Source organism: Parus major, chromosome 3 (assembly GCF_001522545.3).
Source record: "Parus major isolate Abel chromosome 3, Parus_major1.1, whole genome shotgun sequence".
Taxonomy (NCBI): domain Eukaryota; kingdom Metazoa; phylum Chordata; class Aves; order Passeriformes; family Paridae; genus Parus; species Parus major.
Genome location: NC_031770.1, coordinates 16,746,908 through 16,769,479, shown reverse-complemented (window position 1 = coordinate 16,769,479; position 22,572 = coordinate 16,746,908). Strand labels below are relative to the sequence as shown.

The following is a 22,572-nucleotide window of genomic DNA, read 5'->3' as shown; positions in this document are numbered from 1 at the left end:
AGTTGCAGTCATTATCAGGAAAACTTCGTATCTATTTACATGTACTATGGCAACTACAGTTGTTTTGGGATGAGAGGATGAGAATGATTTTCTGCTTTGCATAAACACTCTGCAAGAAACTCTGACCAAAAAAAAAAAAAAACCAAGAATAACTTTTAATAATTTTGTGCATGACATATTTGAAGAACTATCCCTTCATATTTTTATATATATAAAACATACTACATGTCACTCATCAGCATTACTGTGTTTCCGCTATGCTATTCAATTTTTCCAAGACCAAAGCCTTCAATTAATATGTATGATTGGTTCTTAAGGCCTTTCATCTGAATATGATTTTGTACATTTAAGAAGAAAATCCAATAAGTAATTCTCTCTCTATTTTCAAATCCAGTGTCAGATCATCTTCCACAAACCACATCTGTCATTATAAGGATTAGACAGTCATATTCAAATTAATAGCATGGTTGAGAATAGGTAGAGAATAGAGAATATCAGCCATGCTTTCTACCTGATGGATATTTTTTTATGCTTGATGAACATCGTTCTCAAAGCAGGAGATTATTAAATTCTAATAACTTTTCTCCAAGTTGTGTTTAACAACTCACCATAGTCCAATATGTCCAAATAAAAAATACTGGTAGTAGAATCTGAAAAACACTTGGATTCTAAATCTGATTTTCAATGAGAATTACAGCTTTTGCTCTCACATTTGCCTCTAGACTTGTATGTAAAATCATGGGGTTATAAATTACTTCACTTCTTTGGGAAATCCAAAAATGATCAGTGTCAAAGGGTTACTGCAATGGTACCGTGGTCAAAGTTAGCTGAAAGGATAAAGCAGAAATTATCTCTTGTATTCTGCTTGTTCCTCATCATAAGCAGCTTTTCATATTTATTCATGTGAGCCCCAAGAGCCTCACGGACTCCTGTGTGTTGGAGAAATCCAGGGTTAGCTGGGAGCTTCACTCAGGTCCTTCTCCTTCCTCTTTCTGAGACATGAGAGAGCAAAGGTGTGAAGGCTCTTTCTTTGACCTAAGCACAAGGCAGACAAACTGACAGTGTTCTGACCTTGAGCTCCAAAGGCCTCTGAAAGACTCTGCCAGATCTTCTGCTTCTGTCCAACCCTAGAGGGAAAAAAGCAGAAAAAATTGTTTTTTGGGGTTTGTGAGTTCGGTTTCTCTAATTTTCACCAGAGCTTAAATAAATATGAGACTAAATAAATATGAGGGGATCAATTCTTACCTACATAAACAACTGAAAAGAAAAACACAACTGTTTAATGTGAGACTTGGAATCACTAGAATTTCACTCTGTAGCCAGCTGATTCTACAGTACCTTATATTTTATCACAGAATGGTGTATCAGCCAGAAATCTTAACAAATATTGCTTTATGGTCTGCTAAGATAAATCAATGTAGGTGACAATGCAAATGGTAGTGCAAGTGGTTATTTAAAATCTCATTTTTCCTACTTAGCTGTAATTTTGATAAGGAATACATTGAAAATGTTTTCTGTTAAAAGCAGTGATAAAAGTTCTTGTCATTTTGGAAACCATAAAAGAATCATTATAGAGCTGAGAAAACAAACTTTGACATCTAGAATTTTTTGACAGTTAGGCAAACGATGGTGGTGGAATGTTACAGATATAATAAAATAATAAAGAAAGTCAGAGTGGTGATTTATCAGCTCTATTTTAACTTTTAACTTTGCTTTGGCACAGAAATCAGCACGAAGCTGCCTAAATGGATGTTTTGACAAGTGAAGTTGTTACATAACATCATTAGTTGACTTTAACTTTGGACCTCATGATCAATCTTCATCAGTCTTTTTGAGAGTAATTCTATTTCCTAGAGAAGGAAAATATCAAGTCTCTGATCAGTGATTTTCTTTACGCTGGCTTGTTTTTCTTCCAGGCTGAAAGAACTCTCAGGACCCTTCCAAGCACCTTGCATGTGTCTGTATTCCAAGTGAGTCACAAAATTAATTTGTCTGTGATTTCTTCCAAACCCTTATGAATCCACTGCAGGAGCTTTCTGTCATACACTGAGTACCAGCCTTGCTTTATCTTTTTATAGCAACAGGACAAAATCCTTTAAAGGCATTCCTTATCTTTCAGTGTCAGATGGTGGGATGTGCTAAGATTTACATATTTCATTAAAGAGAATTTCTCAGCGGTATAAATGGCTTGTGCAAACACGTTACAAGTTCATTAAAAGGAGCCCTCTGCACCAGTCAAGGCTCATTCAGAAGAGCACAGGCAAAAACGGGGCTGATACTTTCCTTCAGTGGGGTGCATTTGCAGATGGAAACTGCAAAGCAGCCATTTGAAACTCCACCTATTTGTTAATTTGCAATGTGCTCCCATCGAGCTTTAACAAGCTAAACCTGAATTCACAGTAATCAGGACCAGTTTTACCCAGTGCTTTGCTCCTGTCAGGGTGCTGGCTTGTCCTCAGTGTAAAACCACTCTGTCTCCCTTTTGTGATGTCAAATGCCACAGAGCACCTGGAAAGAATCCCGAAGTGTAGCTTTAGAAGAGCAGTTAAATGACCACACAGGAGGGTTTTGGGGTGCTTGGGGAGGTCCTTTCACTTCTTGAGTTCTATTTGGGCAACTTAAAATCGGGGCAATTATTCATTAGCTGTGCTAAGTTCATCTCCACTCACATTGCTCAGAACCTGCCTGAAGACAGAAAGAGTGGCATTTCTGACCTGACCACAGTGAGACCCTCCTGGGGGCATCCAGAGCCAAGGCAAACTGGTTTAGGATCCCTTCTCAGGAAATTCAAATTCACTTCTTTTAGCCAGCATGGGGAAGCCCTTCATTGTTACTTCACTTGTCAGTGTCCTTTCTTGATGCTGCCTCTTTCAAAGCAGCAACAAAAATCGATCCTCCTGTTGCTGATCTGCTCATTTGGGATAAGATTATTATTATTAGGATGCATCCTCAGTTTCTTCCTGTGATGGACTCTGAATTTTATCTTAGTCAGGAATGAATTTGCTGTTGTTTTTTCCTGGACAACTCCAGCTTAATTTAATCTCCTCAACTCCATACACACCCTATAATTCTGTTTAGGAAGTAAAACTCTTTCAGCAGGAACCATTGCTGCTGTTTTTCCACAGAAGAGATATTTGGATGTACGTGTCTATGTGAGCAACACATCTTCATCATCCAGGTACTGACAGCAATTGTTCTCATCCTTATGTCCATTTTCTGTAAAATATGAATATTTTGGTCATCCTTTTTTTATCCTGGATTACAGAATCTTGTAGACTTTGATGTTGCTATTAAATATGTATTGTCCCAGCATGCAACTACTAGTTAACCAAACCCAGTGACAAACATGTATCCTGTCAGACTGGAGACCAATTTCTTTTTCATGACCATAAAGCACATTCCTGTCCTCTGCTGATACTTCCCTGACGTAGGAGGAAGGCTGCAGGACACTCCCTGGAACAGCAGCTGAGAATAAATGAATTGCACAAAGCAGGTGTGAAGCACAGAGACCTTTATGAGAAGAGGCAGGCTGGGAGAACCAGATGTAAGATTTCAGCAACTATTTCACAGGTTCTCTGCCTGTTGCTGTTTTAATCTGTTACTACTTAGAAGCTGGTTTTGTTGATGGGATTTTTTTTTTATGGTGTTTTCTTATTTTCTCACTTATTTCACTTAGAAGAAGCTGTGAAAATCGTGTATTTCTGTAATAGTGCACACACAGGCACAACACATGACTAATTTGATGGAAGAAATTTCAGGCAAGCATATTCGTGGAGGAGCTTATGAATCAATCCCTCATGGAATATTCTGTAGTTTCTCAAAATAGAAATGTATCATGGAGAGACCTGATGCAGTCTTAAACAAAGTATAGAAAATGCCACACTGCTGTAATTCAGTAAGTCATGTCACCTATAGCATAATTATCATTTCAATATTAATGAGCAGTTTTTATAATGTCATGAGGAAATACTTTCATTTCATCTGGTTCCATTTGTTAAATGGCATAAACCAGGTACATTTAATAAAATGGTTATAATGGAATAGATTGGATTTTTGTATCACTTCTTTTTTTCCTAATTACATCTGTGAATACAGACATATGTTATCAGAAATAATAATGAATGCAGCAGAATATGTATTTTACACATCTATAAGCTATTGGAGCCATGCAGATAAATGGGGACTCTGCATTACAGTAGTATAAAGGTGACAATTTCAGACAGAGGATGCTTGGCTAGCAGACTTTTACAGCTCAAGATAATGTCTCTTTATAGGCAAAAATTGCTGTAAATTGTCTGGACCATGAAATATCAATTGGAGAAGAACTGCAGCCAAAAAGAACTTCATAAGGTACAGCTAATGTGGCTCAAATGATATAACCAGGCCCTTTCTTCCAAAGTTAATGAGGTTTGCAGCAAACTACAGCTTAGATTGCTGATGAAAATGAAGAGGATGCTGAGTAATTTTTGTTTCCTAGTGCTCTGTAAAATACCAACTTCATCGAAGGAACTGAGCACATAAAGACACGAGGTTAAGCAGGGACGTAAGGGGACTGGAAATGTGGGGCTTTGCTATTAAAATAAATACGAAAATTTTAATTTCTGTCTTAATATTTAAGGAAAGTATCTGTATTCCTTTAGGTCTGTGTGGGACTGACATTTATAACAATGTTTTTACCTGATTATAACAATGTCTTTACCTCATTATAACGTTTTTACGTGAGGTTCAGAGGTGTAAGATCAGCATTTTTGTCCAAAGCTTAGGAGACATTAAAGTTGTTCTTTTTACCTCCTTAACTTAAGCAAACCCACCAAAGAATCCTTGCAAGTTTCAGGAATGCCCTGTGGGAACTGTACAACAAAATTTTTCATTTTCATTTTGTTTAGGTTAGGAAGGGGGTGTGGGGAGGGGGATATGTCACAACTGATCACTTGGGCTGTGATTATTTGTTATAAATTCTCACCAGGCTGAACAAAACCACCAGGCCATGGGTCAGGAGCTCTTGTTCTTTACTGTGTAGTCATTCAGCCAGAGCAGCAGCCCACTATTGTTGCTGAGGAGCCCCTAAATTTATACCATAGACTTCCACAAGTGGTGGTTAACAAGCCTTTAATTTTGTACTGTACACTTCCATAAACTCTCAGCTCCACACAGGAAACTTCCCAAAGGTTTATTTTGGTTCTCAGCCTGGCTAGGTTCCATTCCCTGAAGGCTGTGATAAGCAGATATAAACACATGCAGAAGTTGCTGTATGATTCCAGTGTTCACCTTTTGTCTGCAGGATCAGTTTGCTTTCAGAGTCTTGACAAGACTATAAAATTACACATAGAAGAGCGTGAAATAGTTCTGCTTTGTTTTTTTTACATCATCATTTGAGCAGCCTTGCATGAGCATCATCTGCCTTGCAAGTAGAAAGGCTTTTCCATGAATAGTTACAATATGAGGGGGATTTTTGAAGCTGTGCTGCCAAAAGCAAAAATGGTTTGAATTTGAATGTGGCTTTGAGTTCAACATTTTTCCCTTCCTCTGGGCATTAATTTCTGCTTATATCCCCCAGGACCTACCATTTATTAGAGCTCTTTTCACAGGAATTCACCTCATCTGATTCTAAGCTTTGGGTGGATCCCCTGTCTGGTCAGTTCATTAACATTAAAGTTTCTGCAGTTTGAAATACAGGAGCAAGAAGGGCTTAAGTCAGGCTGACTAAACCTAGTGATATCCAGCTCCAACAGGGAATAAAGGCGGCATCAGGAAGCTCAGAAGCTCAAGAAGCTCCTGGGAAGCTTTTCCTAGAGGAAGGGCAGAAAAATCTGTGTGATGAGCACAGCACCAAGTCACTTCAATTTGCATTTCCCAGGTCCCCCACGAGAGTGCTGTCCCCCAGTTTATGCAGGAGCATCTTTCCCTTCTTCAGCCAAGGGTCAGGAAGGAACTGAAGAGCACAAGGACACAGGGAAGTGCTGCCCTCCTTCCAGTCCTTTATGCAGAGGGCAGGGAAACCGATGGTTGTCGTGGAAAAACGCGTTCTTCCCGCAGCAAGGCGGGTGCTGCTCCTTGGGAACAGAGCTGACAGCGTGCAGCAACAAGTAAATAACCTGCTCCACCCAGCGTCTGCAGGTTGAGATGCAGCACTGGGGGAGACAGGAAAAGGTTTTGCTGGAATCCCTGGCTCTGGCATTCCCTATCCCTACTCAGAGGGCAGGGGAACAGACTACCTCGAGGTACAGAAGGAAAATTACTGGAGACATTTGGCAGCAGCACCAGATCGTGTCCAGAGGAAGATGGATGGGATGTTGACATGATGGGAATATGATAACCACAAACACACACTCTTACCTAATAAAAACAAACACCAGTCCAGTTTGGCCAACTTCCAATTTTTCCTTCAAAAGGTTTCCCCACTCTCACAATGGGACACAAAATGTTTCTCATGACATTTGGGAATGCTGTTATTGCTGACACATATACAAAAAGGTAGAGAAGATGTTTGAAAAATACTTGTTTAAAGGTTTGCTGGGTAAGACTTCTTTTAAAATACTAAAAGAGTAAAAGCTCTATCAAATATTTCCTTCTAATTTAAGGGAACTTCCCCAGCAGAGAACAGCTCTGTACAGACAGTGCAATATGTTCTCCATCCACACACAGGAAAGGATTTCCACCCACTCCCCCCAACAGCTTTCACTCCCCAAGAGCCAAGAACTGTGCTTCAGGAAGGTTTTCATGAGCTCTGGTATATGTAATTTCAGCAAACATTTTTATTACCTAAGGGTAAATATCCTTCTGTAAAGAAAACTATCATTCCTGTTCCACTACAGTCTTGTAGGTCAAACTTATATTTATTTCCCATGCAGTAACACTTTGTGTGGATACAGCCTAATTGGTTTTGGTTTTAACTTTCTATTAGAGGCTGTGGGAGAAAATACAATATCCTATAGGCAAATTGAGTGTTAATTCTGTATTTTTGCAGCTCAGATTCAAGGTTTTTTTGGAATAGCAGAAAGGAAGAAAAAAATGCCCAGGCAGACTAAGAGAAGCACCCCACATGAGCTCTTAACACCCAGCCCACAAGCACAGGTACAATAGGAACTCCAGCAAACTCACACCTGTATTAAATATAAAAAAATCAATGTAATTTTTATCAAATAGCCCCATGAATTGGAAAAAAAATACACTACTTAGTTTTAAGCAAAACCTTTATTTTAGCTCATAGGCTTGTTTGTATTAAAAACAGTTACTTCAAAATCAAATTCACATAAAATTCAGCATGTAAATGAACTGAAGTTGTCATTGGTCAGGATTAGGTTCTGAAAGACAAGTGCTCTGAATGACATTTGAACAACCTTGGGTGGCAACAGATAAAACTGGGAACAGGAGCAGCTCCTGCTTTACAGGCTGAGGAATCAAAGTGCCCCCACCTTCAGCAGATTTTAAAACACCAGCTGCACGCCAGGGCCCTTTAATGATTTCTCCATTTCCCATAAATTCACTCAGTGAGGATTGAAAACAGCAATATCCCAGTTTAATCTGCTGCTTCACACGAGTGAATTCTCTCGAGTCTTGTTAGAGGCACTGCTATTTTCTGCCAGCAATCAAAGTACTTGTCTTAAAATAATTTCCTTACAACACCAACAATCAAGCTACATTATATACACTTCAATTGTACAATTATCTTTAAAAAATGCCCGTGTACAAAATAGGTTATTTTATTTTAAAAAAAAAAAATCACATGCTAGATTTCAATTACATCAACATTTTAAAATAACTGAAAAAAATGATAAATAACATTCCAATTTATTAGGAACACTCCTGCAAGCAAGTGCAGAACTATCTGCACTATATTTAATATTCTAATAAGCTGTTTAGGGCAACTTGTGCTATAAACCTCATGTACAAAGTGTGTGAAAAGCTCTTACTTGTGACAACAGAATAAAAGCTAATTAATTAAGCAAAAGTATTTCAGTAAAATTATTCTACTTATGAAGTAAATACCACAAGGGCATCTCATTTACAGCCAGTTAGACAAAGAACACAGCTAGTGACCAGAACACATACATTAGTTCAAAAGTCAAATATATACAAAAATATATTAGAAAGTGGTTGAGTCTAACCACAGGCTCATGTAAAAAATGTTGTTTTAAATAGCAATAGCAAAAAAATAGCTATTTCTCTATCTGCAACAGTACAAAAGGCAACACCTACATATGAGGTAGCAATGCCAAATTAAAAACAAAAAGAAACCAAAAAAACAACTTTGGATTGAGGAGCATTTCCTATATTTTCATAAGCATATCTGTCAATACAAATATTTAAATGAACACTTCAATTGTTTCAAGAATTAACTACATTAATTTACAAAACCCTTTATTCAATTAATTTTTTTTTTAAATTACTGGAAATTTGTTTAGTTACTGATTTCTCCTGTTTCTAAAAAAGCTGTTGCATTTTTCAAATCCAAACACTGTACAGCAAAAAGTTGGAGGCTTTATTATACACACTTGGTAAACACTATGGTACATTAAGACTTAATTTACAAAGACCAGAAGAAGCCAGCTATGGTCATTTTATCCTTTTGTGCCCAACAGGCAGACACGGCACAATTTTTACCCCATGTTCAGTGCTAAAGGCAAGCTGAAGGTTCACTACTCCCTTCCACAGCCACAGCAAGTGTTTGAAGTGTTTCCCTCCAGGAGTGTGAGCCACAGCACAGCTTCCATCTCTAGGGCCGGGGCACTGCCAGGCAGCGGCTCAGAGCTGCGCCCGGGCTGTGCTGGAACTGCCTCCATGTGGGGTGGGAGAAGGGAACAGCTGTGCCCCTTCTCCCAATTCCATCTCTGTCCTCCTGCAGGTGCAGGGCGGGAGGGGCCCGCTGAGCCTCTCTGACCAAAAAAATGCGATCAATGAAAAGCCAGGAGGGGAACAACCATACAGCTGAGCTGTGCCAGCTCTGGCCATGGGCTGCAAGGCCCCTCATGTGAGTCAAATCCTGTTTCCAGCTCCACTGACCAAAAAGACCCTGCTGCTCCTCCAATTCAGGCAACTAAATTGGACATTTGAAGTTAGATGGTACAAGTAACACCAAAAAATGAACTGGATGGAATTTCAGCATTTATTGTATTAAGAAAATAATATACTTTACATCACAGTGCTTAATTAAATGCAATAAAAAAATGTAAACTCAGAATTCTAGATAAAATTTAGCTTGAAAAATTAGGGCTCAAAGAGTTTCGAAAATTCACAATTTTTTTAAAATTGAAGTCACAGACAGTCAGTTCACATAACTTACATGTTAAAATTTACTCGTAAATAACACCTTTGACGCACTCCAACATTGGGTCGGGTTTTGTTTTTTTTGTTTTCTTTAAAAGCCTAAATAACAAATGACCAAGTGCAAAGGTAAGAGGTATCTTTTTCTCTGCAAGGAAACTAACTGTAGCAATAATTTGCCCATCAGGCCCCTGGAGTGCTCTAGTAGATGTAAGGGAAGATGCGGTACGGGACACGCTGGCAATACCTCTCCCAGGCCAAGCCATACTTTTGCTTACAGTGATGTTCATCACGAGCCTCTCGATGAACAAGCAAGCAGATGAAATAGATCACGTAGAAATAGGGTAAAATGTGATTAAAACCTGCAAAGGGAGAAAGTTAACTTAGATACAGGACAAAAATCTAGAGATGGTAGCTATTAACATATTTAAAGCTGATGGCACTTGTTCAAGGCTGAAGAATTTTATACTCCTAAAGCATCAAATATTCAACAGGACAGTGCAAAAATTGTGAGGTATGCTCACATGCAGATAGAAAAAGACCCATAAATGCACAGAAAGTAATTCCTAAAATTGAGAGTCACAAAATCTACCGATTTCACCCCCAACGCATGCAAAGCTGGCACACATTTTAAGTTCTTTAGTTACCAAAACCGGGTTTCCAGTCAAATCTCTGCACCACCGAACTGCCCCACACAAGGGTTTCTCTACTTTGACTGCAGACGTGAGCCCAGCTTTGCTCAGAGCACCTCACTTGACTTGCAGATGAAAAGAACTGGAAATGACCCAGAAACGTGAGACTGCAGCCCAAAAAGCCAGCTGTATTCTGGGCTGCATCAGGAGGAATGTGGCACCAGCTTCTGATTCACTCTGCTCTCCTGAGACCCCACCTGAGAGTTGTGTCCAGCTCCAGGGTCCCCAGTACAATGAACATTGTATTACTAACAAACACTTTGAAAGATAATTTCACTGTGTTTGACGACCTTTCTTTAAATGTATTTCACTTCAAGTCATCCCTGTATATGGTAGCCTTTGTCTCCAAGCAAATTCCCACTTTTGAGGAATTTCAGCTGAAAACACACTCACTAGCCTAGGAAACTTGCAGAACAGCTGACTAGCAAGTAAGTCCCATGGTTATTGAACGATAAAGTGTCAGAAAGATGAGTAAATCTTTATGTCAAATCTGCACTAAGTTAGAAAGGGTAAAATGGAAGAGAAAATGCATTGCATTAGACATGACACAGAAATCTGCCGTTCAGTAGGGTTTGCTATCTCAAATAATTACCACTTGGCATTTCAAACCTAGTCAGATACAAAACATAAAAGCATTTTTGCTCAAATCCACTTTAGTCTCAGAAACTCACCACAGGGTAGGGACCATGCCAGAGCCATGATGATGTCACCGAGGTAATTAGGGTGACGAACAAAACCCCACCAACCCGTGACAAGAAGCCCTTTTCCAGTTGCAGTGGGTATAAATTTCAGATCTGTGAACAGAGCATTGTGGTGAATGCAGTGATTGAAATATGTATTTAAATATTACAAAGAGCCATCAAATAAAATCACAGACAATGGAATGAAAAATTTACTCACTGGCCAATTTGGGATCTGCTGGATTCCGTCGGAAATTGTTTTTCTGAGAATTTGCACTACGGAATATGTAATACCCAATACCTGAAAATAAACAAGATGTATTTTGCATTTTCAGTATTTTCCAGTTTTCTCAGATTCAACAAAAGCACTCACAAAACCTCTGCCACACTTATTCCACCAAAGTTTTTTCCCCAGAGATTCAAATGATATTTTCTGATTCTGAGAGTTCTAACAAGATAGAAATACCATTGGAAACCTGCATTCCATGTGCTCCTTTTTGTTACTGTCCTGGTTTAGGTCACCCCAGGACAGTTACTAACTTTGAAGAGATTCTGAAGAACCTGAGCTTTTTAATGTAATGCCAACATACGGTGATGTGCTGAGCTTTGTATGGTTACAGCTCTATTTAGCAGCCTAGCACTTTGTTATAGCACCTACTCCATAAACTGACTACCCATTTACAAGATCATGATAATAAAAGAACCAGGCAATGAATGATCTGGGTCTGAAATTCGTATCCCCCATAATTTTCACACAACAGCTTAAAGTTACTTTTGCTAAAGCTGCATTGAAAAAAGATGATCACAACATACTTCGAATAAAGATGCCATTAAAAAAAAATAAATAGAAATCCAAGAAAAAACATTAGATGAAGATGAAAAAAATATTTTCTGTTTTTCAGTATTGCACATATTAAGTTGTACGTCTTCTCATTTTTTCCAATTCTTTGACATGTCTACAAAGTATGAGTGGGTTTTTTTGGGTTTCCTGTGCAGATAATAGAGACAACAAGGCTACGTTGCTGCAAATTTAATATTGTCTAAAGATGTGAGATGTTTTCTCAAAGCACTCAGCTTTGATAAAAAAAGATGTTTTCTACTGGCATGTGTTTGTAACTGTGGTCATCAGAGAAGGAGATGGAAATAGTTACTTTTTCCCTAGGTTCAGTAAAGATTTGCCAACTAGGTACTATTTTTTTTAAAAGTGAACTGAGAAGTCACTTCTTCAACTCCAGACAGCACCCACCTAGAGCTGCCTCTCAACAGAACAATTAGGTGTCTAGAGTCCCACCTATCCTTCATTTGCTAAAATGATAATTTATTCCTGTGAAATCTTTGTATTTCACAGGAGCCAATGACTGCTGCATCTGAGCTAAAACTTCACCTCTCACAACTATGCTGTAACCAACAGCAACAATGGCATTTACTATAACTTACAGTTCAGAACAGTAATTGCAGCAGCAACAGGCCAAGTAATTGTGATGGGATGACCCACTAAGTAGAAGGCCTGCAGGCTGTAGACAAATGGAACCCACACCAAATCTCCAAATGCCAGCATGAATCCAAACCCATCATGGGTAATATCCATTGTAGTCAAAATGGCTTCCTAGAAACAAGGAGAAAAGAATTTTAGCATTTCCAAAGCCTCTCTCTCTTAACATTGTAATTAGAAATGGAAACAGTTGAAGGGGATTGACATTTACCTCATTCCAAAGAGCATCCACCACATAGAGGAGCTGGAAGCTGTTCACAAGAATCATGGACAGGGATGGCACACTGAGATTGTGGATCTTCATCTCAGCCAAGAGCATTGCCAAGTTTATAACAACCTAAGTTAGAAAATACTTTAATTTTAAAATTACCTGTAAAAGAAGGTGGTCTTTACTATTACACTACAGGCATTTTTGACCGATGTTTAGGTTTAAAAACACTATAAACTATATCACAAATCAGTTTGCAACTAACCACATTTCTGAAGCTGTATAATCTCAACATATTAATACTTTAAAAAGAGTTTTCATTTGCCACAAAACAAAGGTAGAAATTTCCTTCAAGTGAATAAAAATGGTCATTAGAAAACTAGCAAGGTGTAGCTGTTTTTCAGTACTCATTATAAGTATATATACAACATTCATAAATACATACATATGTATTTCCTTAATATCAATTGTATGTGTGTGTGTGTGTGTAAAAAAATCCCTCTGTGTAATATTTTAGAAAATAAAATAACTCAGATTACTGACTCACCCAGCCAATTAATCCTGGACGCAACTCACAGAAGTATTTGAGGTCAAAACTGCCAATGCGAGGGTTTAATTCATGTCCAGTAAAAAAATCATAAATAAAATATCCTGCAGGTAAGACACAACCTCTGTTAGCAATACTCTTCCTTTTTTTATCTGCCACTACACTCCTCCCCATAAGTAAAATCCCCCTTTCCATTAATGTTCTCTCATTACAAGTTTTTAGAAGTCTTCAGATTGGGAAAAAAAATAAAAAATTCAAGTGTATGTGCAAAATACAAAACAAAATCTACACAGTTTGTATTTTAAGATGCCCTATTTATTAGGAAGACTAAGCACTTTAAAAGTTCTCCCTGACACTTGTTCCTTCTTTCTTTTCAGCTTTATCCTGAAGCTCATACCACAGCATCTACGAACATAATTATATGGCTTTAATTAGTTATACATTTTCTTCTATTTAATTGCTTTTGTCTGGGAAAAATAATTCCTTTTAGCTATGACAATTACCCATCCATCAAAAAAGGTGGACAAGAAGCAAAATACCATGCCCTGACTTCATGATATGTGGGACCGGGATTGCAATAAAAATAAATAAATATAAATAAATAAAAAGCACTTCACAGAAAAAAGTAAAAGTCACGGTCTTAATATAACCAGCCATATATCTAGCCTTCAATTTATAAAAATGAAACTACAACAAACAATTGGAAAGAAATTATCCAGAATGTTCTAACTCACCAGAATTTCCACCTGGTGCTAGTTCTTCCTCAGGTGCTTTCAGGGATCGAATGTACAGATAAATGCTCAGTGCCAAAGAAAAAGCTGCAGCTGACACTGCAAACTGCATGAAGTGGTCATACAAATAATGAAGCTCAAATTGAAAGTATAATAAAACTCCAATAGCTGCAGCAGTCAAAATAAAAGCATAAAACCCTAAAGGATGTAGAATAAAGGCATATTAGTCAAAATTTTAAAAAAATAAAAATTGTTCTAATAGGACCTACATAATCCAACCTTTCTGCATTTTTACTTCTTACAATATTTGTTTATAACCCAGTAACATCTTGGAAATCCCACAGTTCAGACTTCTAGGGCACAGCAATATAACTAAGAGACTCTAAGCCCTGAAACTGCTCATCAAAAGGACAAGAGGCAAGAGCACTCTGAATACCTCTCAATTTTTTATGCCATAGGATCCAATTTCAGATTTTAGTGGAAAAATGGACACTGACACTACAAATGGATAATGACAGCAGGTCACAAAACCTTATCTGTGGGACAGCTGAGACAACCATATTCTCATCTCTGAATTATCTTCATATATATCTTGATACAGATAGCAGTAATTACAGTACTAAGATGATTTACCAAGTGATAACATAAAACCTTTTGCATATGTTGAGAGTATAAAATCATGCAGAATGTATTGATGTCCAAATAGGAGCAGGTAGTTCTCTGCTGCTCTCAGCTAAGAACTTTCTATGGATCCCTTCACAGGGTCACAGGGGTTGAGGTTAGAAGGAACCTCCAGAGCTCATCTGCTCTAGTTCAGATGGAACCTTTTTGTACTTCACTCTGTGTCCCAGTGCCTCCTGTCCTGTCACTGACCATCTACCTTTCCTCAAAAAAGCTTCCAAATTTGCTTATAAAATTAGCCTTTGAAGCACCAAGATGATATAGTTTGGTTTTTTTAATAATCCAAATTACACAGCTTATTTCCTCCCTTTACCAGAATGCACAAAGAATAGCAGCACTATGGCACAACTGAAGACAAAAAAAAAAAAAAAGACAAAACAAGAAAGAGAGAAGTCCAAAACCAAGACAGGTATGAGACAGCCTCAACGAGACTCACTTTTGCAGCATGTAATTCTCCTTGTTTCTATTACTTACAGCCCTACTTTAAAATGGTGCATCTTACCAGACTATGACAAAACTCAGCTTTTTCATGTGGTATTTGGATTCCACTACCACCCCTGTACAGTGTAATGTCTTGCTCTTGGGGCACTTAGTTCCTGATGATTACCAAGAAAAGGCTCATCATATTTTATCCAAGATTTACAACAGATACATTCTCTGGTCAAACCGTATCTTTCAACATTTGTATTTCATGGTGCTGAGCACTGCAAATCACACAATGGAATCACTTTTAGAATAATCAATTGCAACATGCTTACCATTTATCCGGTACTGCAGTTTCCTTCCACTGGAAAGGGGCAGGCCTTCTACAACCTAGGAAGAATAAAATCTTGATGTTCAACAAAGTATCTTCTGTGGGCCCTTCAGGGGAGGAAACCCAAGCTCAACTCTGCCAGAAAGACATTCAGTCAAAGCAACCATCTGGAAACATTCAAACCTGAATCTCACACATTATTCTAAAAAACACTCGGGATAGCAAATGAAAAAGATTAACAGATTCAAATAAAAACATTTTAAAAAATAAACCTCTTCCTAACCAGCTTGAAGAAAACAAAACTGCTTCAATCATTGTGAACATGTACAGCAGTAAAACATGATTGATCTACTTCAGAGTGTCCTTTCGGAATCTGCCAGCAACCCTCAAGTCACAAGAGAGGGAAGGAGAGCCTCTGCCTCATATGCATACGGCTAGAATGGTTTATAGCTTCCTGTAAATGAAGATTACATTCCAAAATGCTGGATATATCCATAAGAAACTGAGTATTGAAATAGTTCATGAATTTAAGTCAGATACCTAAAATTTTTCTAGAATTCTATCAAGTAAAGTTTATCCACACTTTGATCTGAATGCCTATAAAATGCCTTCTGCGTTCTCTACTGAAAGGCTCTGAAATACAAAAATTCTTAAGCAGCTGCACTGTTTTAAATTTACAGAAGTCTGCAGCAGCCATATTCCAGTTTATTATGAAAAACTCATTAAATTGCTTTCAAACTCATTGCATTTAGAACATACTTCCAGCCTAAGACACAGTTTAATTGCCCATAAAGACCCAATTGCTCCCAACAGCCTACCTTTCCAATTGGCAGCAAGTAAAACACAGCTTGAAGGAAAAACCACAGAAGAAAGACACCAAACACTCTCCCCTCCCAAAGACTCTCAAGTGCTGGCAGAGGAGGGAAGTTCAGAAGGCTTGGATCATCTTGTTTGCACATCAACAGCAAGTAGAATACAGTAGCAGGCAGGAGAAATATCAGCATGAAGGTCCCTGTAAACAGACATCATAGTGTGTTAGAAGGTAAGCACAGAAAACTTAAAAAATTGTTTAAATCCCACTAAAAAAGGTCAATATTAACTTCAGTAACGAAGATGAGGTTGTCATTATCTTCTCCTGAACAAGACAGCAGCAATGCCAAAGTCATGTTAGAGGACACTGAGACATTCCTCTCACTCCCATACAAGGTCATCTACCACAGGATCACACTCATTACATCCCTCAAAAACAATCAAAAAACTATCAAAAAAATACTTTACTGTCAAGTTTCAAGCAGCTAAGTTTTGAAAATGTAAAAGCTTTGCTGGTTATTCTTAATTTTAATCTAGAAATATATCAATCTCAGTGTGCAAGGAAAGGCACAAGATCTTCTTCACTGTACTTCATGCAAGAACTAAGTGCAACAAATGTTCTTTGCCACCAAATCAAGTGAAACACAACAATTTTACTCTGAATTCTGCAGCCAAGGTCCAAAAAGCAGTCGTTGAGACAACAGTATGGTCAATAAGTAAAAACCATAAAATAGTACTAATTTTCAACTATTAAGACAATTTGCACACTTACCAATTCTTCCCCCAAATTCCAGCTCCTTTGTTTTTGTTGGTACTTTCTCAATTGGTTTTACAGCCACCAAAGTCTTTTTCTCTGAATAGATCTCTTCTTTTTTGTCATCTTTCCTCGAACGCAAGCTGTACTGCTCAAGCACACGCTTGATTTCCAGGTCTGGTTTTAACTTTTGCTGTGAATGAATAAAATTAATTTACTAAAGAGTTGTCCAGTGATTTTACTTTATTCTAGTTCAATACTGTATATTTCAGAGGACATTACTCACTATAAAGCACCAATATACAATTATCCATTCATATAAAGAAACTTCTATAACCAGGCACTGTAACCTGTTGGGCCATAATTACAGATCATCAGCAGTTCCAGTACAGATCATCCACTGCCACCCTCCTCCTTTCCCTTCTGCCATATGCCTGGGCATTAGATAACAATCAGGACAACGGAAAAAAAAAAAAAAAATCACTTTCTCTGTAGCAAATTTACTTAACCTCTAAGTTTTATTTTTGCTTGATTATTGTATTGCTCTTTTCTAGGAATTTCTGAGAGAGCCAAGCTAGAAACATGACAAAAAGCTACGAGCAAATTCCATGTTCCTACCTCCAAGATGATGCAGGATGTGTCATTTTTTTCTGTACTTTCAGGTTCACCATTGTACCTCTTGGTGTTATTCTCACTCGGTTTCTGGTTAAAGGAAGAAACACAGTTTAAGCTTTCAGGGTCCTGTACACTGCACTGTTCTGCAAAACTGAAATTTTGGTTTTCTATAAAATATCTCTGAAGAAATAAATTCTCTCATAAAAATTCTTCTCACCAGTCTAGCTTACACAGCTCTGGGAAGACATGACTTACATGTTTTATTTCAACCAAAGTTTTGTTGAAGAGAACCCAGTCTTTCTAGTCACACAAGAGCCAACAGATCAATCCTACTCCTCATATAGAATCCAGGACAAGACCACCAAAGATTTTTGAACCCTTTTATCCCAAAAGGTTAAAAGTACAAAAAGTAAACAGCAGCTGCTGGCTAAAAAACTACTTACAACTAGCCTGTGATCCACAGGCACTGGATCACAGTTCTAAAGGAGTTTACTGCAAAACAAATCCCACAACTGTCTCAGTGCTTAAGAGCAGCAATCTACTAAACCTATCTAGCTAGTTTATATTCATCTGCTTTAGTTTAGCTGAAACCTAAATAAACTATGATCATTTTCAATAAATCAGCAGAATGCATTTCCATTTCAAGGGACTGTGCCTCAGACAAGTGAGAAGCCATCTCAAGGCCACAAGAGGCAGAAGAAATGCTGTTTGTCTCTTGATAGAGAAACATCACCTCTACTCCTCTTCACATAAAGATCACCAGAACCATTTTTAGCACTCCATCTTCACAAAAATGCTAAGAACAAACCTAATGAACTTCAGCTAAATTACCAGATTTTGGTAAACTTAGAAATCCTTACAGTTTTGCAATATTATCCATCAGCAAGACTGTATTTAAATATTCCACACTGCATGTTTTCCACTACTATTGTAATAAACTGTATATGATAATAGAACTCATTTTATTTCAAATCCCAATACATACCTGCTACATACCAATTAACACACCAAAAAGTAAGCTAACTTCCTTTTTCCCCATTTCACATGTGGAAGCAGATGGCTAATGACTCCAATATTAAATATAAAAAAATTTCTGTTTGTTTGGATTCTGAGAAGTTTGCAGTATCACCAGATTCAAGTGGAACTTTATAATCTTGGTTTACCTCTCAAGAATTTCCTCAAACTTTGCAAGCTAGAAACCCTATTTCTAAAGAAAAAAAGGCAGTTATGAGATATATTTTTGCAGGTAATTATGCTGTCCAGGGAACATGAACTGCAGCTGGCTTTTACAATGATAAACCCAGACTGCATTAAACCAATCTTACACCAATAGCCGAAGATTCTTTTAATTAAAAAAAAAAAAAAATCGAGCAAAACCACATACAAACAAAACAAAACAAAAAAAAAATACCGGTAGAGCTAAGCTGGTCTCCTGAATGGTTTTCTTTTTGTCATCTTTGTGTTCTCTGCTTTGGGAAGCAGAACGACGTCTGCCCCTTGCTGGCCGACCAGGAGACCGAGACCGAGACCGAGACCTGCTGCTACTTCTTCTGGAGGGAGAACTTGAAGAAGACTGGCTCTTCCTGTGCTTGAATGCTGACTGTGACTAAAAGAAAGATGCAAAGAAAGCAAAATCTTATCCACGTCCTAAAGAACAATTTTAGAAACATGGGGTGTTTTTGTGCTGAGGACTCTGGCATACAGTTCTATAGATCTGTCTCGTATTTCCTCTACTGATGCTCTACAAAGGCTGTTGAGAAAGAGCAACTGCAGAATACTCATTTTGCTGGCAATTCCCAAACAAGCCTGTTCCAAGTCCAACTGCTGCTGGCAATTCCTGTTGAAGCTACAGAAAAGAGGATATGGATGTAAACTACCAAAGTGAGCACCAAGCTGTTAAGCACACCACCCTCTCAATCCTGTGCATAGGGAAAGGAATTGAGAGCTATCTTGTAAGTCCTCAGAGACTGCTCTCACTTCCACTACTCAGCTTTATTAATACGTTTGAGATAGCAAGGTTCATCATCTGTGTGAGGCAATACAGAGCAAATCAACACTAAAAAAAACCAAGTCATGCTAAGCATTTCACTGTATCTTGTAACTATCTTCTTGAACAGCTTACTCCAAAAGCACTGTTTGAGTTCTCTGTGAAGTCTACAATGCTGATTTCCCCATGTAAAATTCCCACAATCCAAATTTTATAATGCATAAATGTTTCATGACAAAGAAAGGCATTTTCCCAGCTTGAGTCTGCTAACCTGCATGCAGAAATAACAAGTCAGAAAGTCTTAAAACAGTGAAAACAGTTGTGTACCTCAAGGCAGAAATATTTTGGTCCCAAAAGAGAAGGCCAGTTACTGGGCATGGACACTGCCACCAAGAAGTGACACTACAGTTCACATAAAGACACACAAGTTGGCTTTGAAGCTATGCAGGTTTCAGAACAGGCCATGGAAATGGACTACAGTGAACATTCAAACAGGGTTTTTTCCTCCTGCATTACTCATTTTCAACTGAAACTTCTACCAAGTTTCAAAGGCCTCAATGATATGAAATAATAACAATATGTAAAGAGGAAGGAATGTGTTTATATTACATGAACCCTTCTCAAGGGCTTGTAATTGTAATATAGCGCAGATTCCTTGAAGACACAGATAACAAGAATTTGCAAAATAACAACCCAGTCCTAAGTCAAAGTACTGATAATTAAAAACATGTGTACTCACCCTTATATCACTTTCTTTCAGTGCAAGTTCAGTTCCATCTTTGTACTTGACAGTATAAAGATGAGCAACATCATCGTAACTGGTCACTTGTACTTCATAGTACAGGACACTTCCCGGCCAACGGCCCATCACCACCTCGCCATCAGCAAACTTCCGGCTTGGCATTTTCCAAACAGAATCCCTAAAAAATAAATCAGTCAGTCCACATGAAAGCTAAACATTAGGCTTCATTTTCCCCTACTCTTTCTGTATCATGCAACTGAAAAGGGGACACTTACAACAAGTGTCCGCTTTAAATAGGGAAAAGGCTGTGTGATAAGAAAAGAGCAGTGATCTCTTTTCCAAATCAACAGTAGACAGAAGAAATAAGTCTTAAAATAGAGAGAAGATTGAAGCTGCATGTTCTCAAAAAACATCGAGATGTATTAGACTAGTACTGAGCTATGATATACAATCTCCAGCATCAGGCAAAGCACATCTTTGACCAAAATTACATAATGAACCTCATCTTATCTACAGGGAAATGCAAATTACATGGTATTGAAGTGTCCTCTAACCCTGCCTTCTGTGGTTCTACAGAAATGACAGAAGCAACGACTTCTGAGCATCAAACATCCCCAATCTCTTCAACACTTAGAGCCACATTACACACTTTCTTCAATTTATTGTGTCAAACACTCAGTAGTTAGGAAACTTTGGAATTTAAGCTCTTGTCTGGGTTGAATATTTTTCTTTTCCACCTCTTTAGTACAAGGGCATAATGCCTTTTCCAGGGCTCCATGGGAAAACAAAGCACAGCATCAGAGCAATGACAAAGTAACCTGAAAAACTAAATTCTATCCCCCTGTCTGCACCATCAGGTTTTCACTTGATATTAACAAAACGTGGTTTAAGTGACTACTACCCTTGGTTCACCCCACCAGGTGCTGGGAAAAAACACAACTACAACTTAAATAAAGTTGGTTTTGAATGTAAAGTCCTGTGCAACTATTTGTAAAGTGCTTTGTGTTTTGTCATTGCCTTCTGAAAACAGATATCCAAAGCAGAAAATACTTTTAATCTGAATGTATCAAGTGAGACTACCTCAAAAGTCTAACGTAAAATGTAGACAAATATCTGTACCGGCACCATGTGTACAACCTACATGGGAACTCAGAGGGGACAGCAGGGACAGGGACAAAACACAAACGACAAAATGTTAGCATCAAAGCATATCATTTTAACTTGTTTGCTTTATAAATAAGATATGAAGCCACACAAGCTAAGGTAAATACGAGTCTTTAACTAGATAATCATTACATATTAACTAACCCGCAGTGAAAAGTCAAGATTCTTGGGGAAAAAATACTGTTAATATTCAATCACAGACCTTCATCACATGTTGGGGGATGGGGATCAGTGAGGTTCTACAATCAATATTCATTTGATTTTCTGCATTTTCTGATGTTGTTGCTGTTGTTAGATTTTACACCTGTGTAGCTCTCCAAGTCAAAAAAAACAAAAAACCCAGCAGAATTCCCTCATGTGGATTTTATTACTAACATTCCAAACTGCTTCAGAACAGAAACATCTGGCCATCTCCTTTGGTGTATAATATTTGAAGGGGAAAAAAAAAAAAGTTTCATAATTTGGTTTCACTGACACTTGCCAGTCAGAAAAATTACGAGTTCCAGTTCGTGCTTGTTAGACATGTACTATTCCAGCTCTTCTGCCTTCTAACTAGTGTTTCTTGGCCCAGTTTCTTGCTTCTGTCTTATTCTTTCTGGATTCACACTCCTCCAACTTTCTTTTATGCCAGTCAGCTTACCCCTTCAAATTCATAGCCCTGTTTCTTGTAACTTCCATATTTCCATTTCAAACTCTCCATTCTCTCCTTGCCTCCCCATCTTGGAGTCTTTGTGGATTTTCTGCCTTCCCCTTTGCCACCTCTGCTTAAATCTGATCTCAATCCCCATTTCTGTCTCCTTGCCCAGTCTTCTCTACCCAAAAGGCACTTTAGGAGATCCACATCTGCTACTGCTCTTTCCTAGTCCCTTGCAGTCAGTTTCCTCCTGCTCTTCCATAAATAGTCTGAAGACTGGAGCTTCCCCGAGTGCACTCAGAGCTGTCACCAGATGTCATACCCTGACCCATGACTTCATTTCCCCTCTGCCTGCTGCACTTCCTACACCCCAGCTAACTGTTTCTTCTCCTGACCTGCAGCACCTCAGGCATCAGCTGCAAACCTGGAACCTGACCAAGACAAGGCTGGCGGATCCTCAGACAAAGTTGTAAAAATCAGAACCTTTGGAGGATAAATCTTTTTCAAAAAGGGTAACATTTTTTCTTAAAGTTGTTACTAAGGACACCTACACTGTTTTTTCCAATTTATAGCAAGCACTTCAAAATTTAGGTGCAATTTCATGAGATAATAAAATGCAATTCTCTGCCAAATTTCAAAACCCAGCAGTTCTGTACACAAACACAAAGCCCAAAGAAAAAGTAATTTGATGGTTTAATTATTATGAAAGGCAGAAAGACCTTCTCTTCCTCCAACCTTGTTCTCAAAAGGAGCTGAAGTTAGTTTTTAAAAACTGAAAAATGTGGTTGGAAGACTGGTAGCTAAATCAGTATCACGA

At 38.1% G+C, this 22,572-nt stretch overlaps 1 protein-coding gene across 1 annotated transcript; it reads right to left on the bottom strand.

The window, feature by feature from the left end:
- Positions 1 to 7,175: 7,175 nt before the first annotated feature.
- Positions 7,176 to 20,135, bottom strand: LBR (lamin B receptor). The gene is made up of 13 exons (XM_015622739.2): positions 19,955 to 20,135; positions 18,640 to 18,834; positions 17,232 to 17,315; positions 16,632 to 16,806; positions 15,868 to 16,061; positions 15,054 to 15,108; positions 13,618 to 13,812; positions 12,884 to 12,987; positions 12,340 to 12,465; positions 12,074 to 12,242; positions 10,857 to 10,937; positions 10,628 to 10,750; positions 7,176 to 9,626 (listed from the first exon to the last, which is right to left on the bottom strand). Exons 1-13 carry the CDS (start codon positions 20,117 to 20,119, stop codon positions 9,466 to 9,468), a joined length of 1,827 nt encoding a protein of 608 aa, XP_015478225.1. The 5' UTR covers positions 20,120 to 20,135; the 3' UTR covers positions 7,176 to 9,465.
- Positions 20,136 to 22,572: the final 2,437 nt, after the last annotated feature.

Coding starts and splice junctions, on each gene's coding strand:
- LBR (XM_015622739.2), bottom strand. CDS start 20,119: ATGCCAAGCCGGAAGTTTGCTGATGGCGAGGTGGTGATGGGCCGTTGG. Junction 12,988..13,617: donor AGCACCAGGTGGAAATTCTG/GTGAGTTAGAAC, acceptor TCTTACCTGCAG/GATATTTTATTTATGATTTT. Junction 12,243..12,339: donor TGGATGCTCTTTGGAATGAG/GTAAATGTCAAT, acceptor CCTTGTTTCTAG/GAAGCCATTTTGACTACAAT.